The 4,526-nt window shown below is 40.7% G+C and overlaps 1 protein-coding gene across 3 annotated transcripts; it reads left to right on the top strand.

Moving 5' to 3' along the window:
* The first annotated feature begins 401 nt into the window (after window positions 1–401).
* LOC136547555 (uncharacterized) lies at window positions 402–3,534 on the top strand. 3 transcript variants are annotated; one of them, XM_066539499.1, is made up of 4 exons: window positions 402–822; window positions 1,507–1,588; window positions 1,990–2,083; window positions 2,709–3,534. In XM_066539499.1, exons 1-4 carry the CDS (start codon window positions 539–541, stop codon window positions 2,837–2,839), a joined length of 591 nt encoding a protein of 196 aa, XP_066395596.1. In that variant the 5' UTR covers window positions 402–538; the 3' UTR covers window positions 2,840–3,534. The 3 variants fall into 3 exon arrangements, with proteins under 3 accessions (XP_066395596.1, XP_066395595.1, XP_066395593.1); XM_066539498.1 differs by having other exon boundaries at window positions 402–816; window positions 1,990–2,185; window positions 2,709–3,528; XM_066539496.1 differs by having other exon boundaries at window positions 1,990–2,185; window positions 2,709–3,526.
* The last annotated feature ends 992 nt before the right edge of the window (window positions 3,535–4,526 follow it).

A 4,526-nucleotide genomic window follows, 5' to 3' on the forward strand; every position in this document is an offset into this window, starting at 1 on the left:
ACACCTACATCACAAAATTGGTTTTACTAAATCCACCAGGGAAAAATATTTTGATACTATATTTATTCAGCATTATGTATGTTAATATTATTTTCATATAGACTTGGTTAGTAAAAATCTATATAATATTGGATTTAGGGAAAATGGTAAATGAACCTACATTTGAATACAGAGGGAATACATGCCATTGTTCCAAAAAAAATGTAAAATTTCAATTTCAATACTTGCTTATCTATATAATATAAACTAATTTGTCAATAAACACAGAGTCAATACGAGCCCAGGCCTGATCCATAGAGCCCATATCGTCCTGGGCCATCGGTCGGCAGGCTGACCCAAAACGCTCATTAGCCCGCATTTGTTTGGCCGTCTCAGCCTCTCATCAGGAATTAAGACGCTGTTCAGGTGCCCCCGCGACCCGGAGCGCCGGAGCTCTCCATCAGTCGATCTCTTCCCATCCTCCACCTTCCTCGCCGTACAGCCACCGCCGAGACCCTAGATATCTGTCGAATCAGCGAGGGGAGAAGGCGGCGTCGAGATGACCGGACTCAACGGCAAGCACAAGGCCGTGGAGTCCCCGCTGGCCAAGCGCCCAGCGCAGCACAAGCCCCAGGCTTCACGCCGGACCAAGCGCATCAAGGAGCCGGCTCTTCCCTCGAAGCGACAGTTCTTCACCGATCGAGCGCCGCTGCCTCACGGTTGTGAGGACTATGTCCCTGTCAGCTACAACCTCCGCAACCGCACAGTCTTCGTCCCGAAGAATACCCGCAAGCCCATCGTCCCTACTACCAGCGAGCCCGCTCCCCCAGAATCAGAGTTCAGGCAACTCAATCCTCTCCCTTTATCCCTTATTCCCTTCCCTCTTCCCCTCTTTTTTTTATACATATATATAAGGCCTTTATCCCTTATATATTACTTAATTTTGCATTGTTGTACTCATCGCTTCTTCGAATTCCATTATGATGCAGCGGTTTAGGCGTATTTGATTGTGTCTGTCCAGTAAATTGTGGCAGGAACCGCATTATGCTATCCCCACCCCACCCCTAGAGTGCAGCTGCAATGCAAGCCCTGTTGAAGAGGCATTCACCCCATGTTTTGTTTACTCATCCATTCATGTCCCCCTCGTTTGCTTTACTGTTTCTACATACTTTTATAGCTCTTTTTTTCTGGCAAAATGTATCCATTCTTGATTTTAGATGTATCATCACATCTAAGCATTTGTCAATGTTGACTGGATACTAAGTTTGCTGTTGACAACTACAAGCCATACTCTTCCTGTCTCCTACTAGTAAAGTGCACCTAAGGTCCAACATTCATGGTTTATTCCTGCAACTTATCACCTTAATTTCCAGAATCCAGAATCATCGTGCAAAGGAACACTGTACTTATCCAATTCCTTTCTGCATGCTCTCGATGTGATAATGAGACATTGAGTATTCATTTTTCAGTCTGGTTGAATGGTTATCTGAAAAAGAGAAATGTAATGTTGTTGTTTTGCTCTTGCAGAAAGGAACCTAAGTATAGGCCATCGAAGCAGACCTCGACATGTGCGCATATGGGTCTGGAACACTACAACAGCATGAATCAGGTCAGTACTACACTACTACTAGAATCAGCAAATAGCAGATGGTGCCATTTAGTGGTGGGTTAGTCATTCAGTGTTTAGCGCCATATCATGGTGTGTATGTTGTCAACACGGAGTCAGCATACTTAAGAGCATTTTATGGAGCACACTGCATTCTTCTACGTATCACATATCTAATTCTCTCAATAAAAATGCAGTCAATCCACAATAGCAATACATGGAATATTCACAAGCAAAATTGTTGTAAAGTCAGCAACTGAAAAGGACATAATTGGTTGCCAAACTATTACGGTAGATATGTCTTCTAGACTGGGTTAAATTACCAGCTGTTATAGCTGCTTTTTAGAAGTTGTTCACTTGAGTTGCTAACAATCTATACATGTATTGTTGTATAAATTCGTCAGGGGGATGAGCATGAGCTTGTTAAAGCTGTGGACAGTAATTGCTTTATCTTCAATGGTGGGTGGATACATACCAATTTCCTTGCTAAGCGGAAAGGTGCTACCACCTGTCCTGATCTTGTTCCTAAGTACTTCTTCACTGAACTGAAATGTGATTATAATGGACTCTCTTGTCTTTCATGTGTTACGATGGATCCAGGTGTGTAATCGATTGAAGCCTTTATTTTCTTTACGTGCACATTTGTCTTTATCTTTATCCTTTGTGTTATGGTGCAATTTCCTGTTCTCTGTGTAATGATTAAGCAAAATAAAGCACAAATGACTTGATTACAGCCAAGGCATGATGTGATGTGAGGGCACATAGGATACTAATATTCACTTTTGTCTCGTTAAGTGGAAATTACTCTTTAAATCCTCATCACAGCATATAATTTCGATTTGATGAACAAAGCAACCTTTAGCGTCGTTTTTATAGCTTGGTTGCTGATATATTGTTCTCCATGTTTATAGCATGCCACATGTTCTTTTGGAGTAGATACTAGATAGTGGTGCCTCAATGGCCTTACCTACTTAACCTGTTGATTGATGAGTTACTTTGGGGGTGTCCTTGTATTTCGCTTATACATTGTTGTGAGCATTCTTTTATTACCTGACCAAACAGAAGCTGGTGATGATTATTATTTTATATTATTATTAACATTAATAATATTATTGCTTTGTAGGAGTACCCAGAAAGTTTGGTGGTTGTGGAGTCTGTCCGCCTCAAATTATGCATCCTGTTGATGGTGGATATCGGAATGCACAACCTTTTCATCCCTCGGCCACTGCTGGAAATTGTGTGATGGGATTCTAAGTTGTGAATCATGTTAGATAATCTGCTGCTCTCCTGTCCATCTCTGTTTAGTCACAGGAGTATAGGAACAGGACTGCTCCTTTCTTTTCATCTCTGCCTGTTTATATGACAGCAGCGTGTATTATAGCGTAGTTGGTAGCACAAGTAGCATGGGCAGCATGGCCCTTAGTTTATAGAGGTGTTGGATGACCTCGTGTACTTTTGGCTAAAACCGCTATAATGAAAGAAGGCATAGTTGCGGCCTTCCGGTGTGTGTGTGAGTGAGTGTTGTGGCAATAAACACTTGAGTGACAAACTAGGCCAACAGTCATTCTAGTCACTAGAACGACAGTCATTTGTGGTGTAGAGGACGGTGAGGGAGGTCACAGGCTTCCAATATCCCACCCTCACCCACAGCAACTATGATGACCGGTAAGTTTATATTCAAGGCTCGGGGTTCGTGGCGCACGGTGAACATCTACACCATAGACAAGGTGGAGGACAAGACGGCAATGGAGGTAGTCATGCTGGCGAAGTATGTCTAGGCGCCCGGGAACAAACCTCAAGTTTTGGTTGTGGAGTCAGTCCGCCTCAAATCAAGCATCCTGTTGACCACTGCTGGAAATCGTGTGACGGGATTCTAAGTTGAGAATCCTTGTTGATAGTATATTGAAAGTGCTACAATCCATAAACTATGTGTGCTTGATGCTATGATACTTGTTTGCACTAGTCTCATGTTTACGTGTTTCATGTACGGATAGGAGTACTATCTTCGTTGGCTATCTATTTGGGTCGAGTGTTTTCTGCTTGCGACTTATATACTACTCCATCCATTTCAAATGATAATCAGATGTTTTGATTTTTCTAGATACATAACTTTTGTTATGCACATACACTATGTCTAAATATATAGTAAAAATAGTGTATCTAGAAGAGCCAAAAGTTCAAAACTTCTTATAATTTGGATGGATGGAGTATATAGGAGAATATACCCGTGGGGGTGTTACATGTTTTATACAGCATGTTTGCTTGTTGATTTCAGTCAGGGCTTATCAGTCAATCAACAGTGTTTTCCTCTCACAATAAACCAGCACCAGTCGAGCTTATCAGCCTAGAAACCAATAGCGAATGGACCGATAATTTAGAATGGATGGAGTATATAAGAGAATATACCCGTGGGGGTGCTACGTTGAAATATAGTAGTGTTATTTTCTTTTGAAACTCACAAAGTTTTTATTCCTTCCATTGTATTTTTCACTCCACCATTATAGATCTTGCATGTTTGCTTGGAAATTTATGGAATTTCGACTCAATATATTTTCTTGAACTTGAGCACTCGTTTCATCTTTCATAAAACATGAGATCATATCTACTGCCTCTGTCCCATATTATCTGTCGTTTCTGGTTTCCGTACCACAAGTTTGACTCGATTTGTAGAAAATACGTACAACATTTGTATCTCCAAATAAATTTATTAAAAAACTAGATTCAAAGATCTTTCCAATAATACTAATTATGTACCATAAATATTAATATTTTGTAATATATATTTTATCAAAGTTGTTTCTCGGGAAGCGAAAGCGACAGATATTTTGGGACGGAGGGAGTAATCTAACGCAATCGCATTACAACTGTTTGAATTTCAAGCATGAGCTTTGCAGTTTTTCTTAATGGACAAGTGTCATAAAAATTATTAATCTTATTTTCA

The sequence above is a fragment of the Miscanthus floridulus genome, chromosome 3 (genome assembly GCF_019320115.1).
Source record: "Miscanthus floridulus cultivar M001 chromosome 3, ASM1932011v1, whole genome shotgun sequence".
NCBI lineage: Eukaryota > Viridiplantae > Streptophyta > Magnoliopsida > Poales > Poaceae > Miscanthus > Miscanthus floridulus.

Bases quoted from the DNA above. Each gene is read 5' to 3' on its own strand.
- LOC136547555 (XM_066539496.1), top strand. From the start codon at position 539: ATGACCGGACTCAACGGCAAGCACAAGGCCGTGGAGTCCCCGCTGGCC. The intron at 823-1,506 runs GCAACTCAATCC...TTGCTCTTGCAG, and splicing joins CCCCCAGAATCAGAGTTCAG to AAAGGAACCTAAGTATAGGC. The intron at 1,589-1,989 runs GTCAGTACTACA...TAAATTCGTCAG, and splicing joins ACTACAACAGCATGAATCAG to GGGGATGAGCATGAGCTTGT.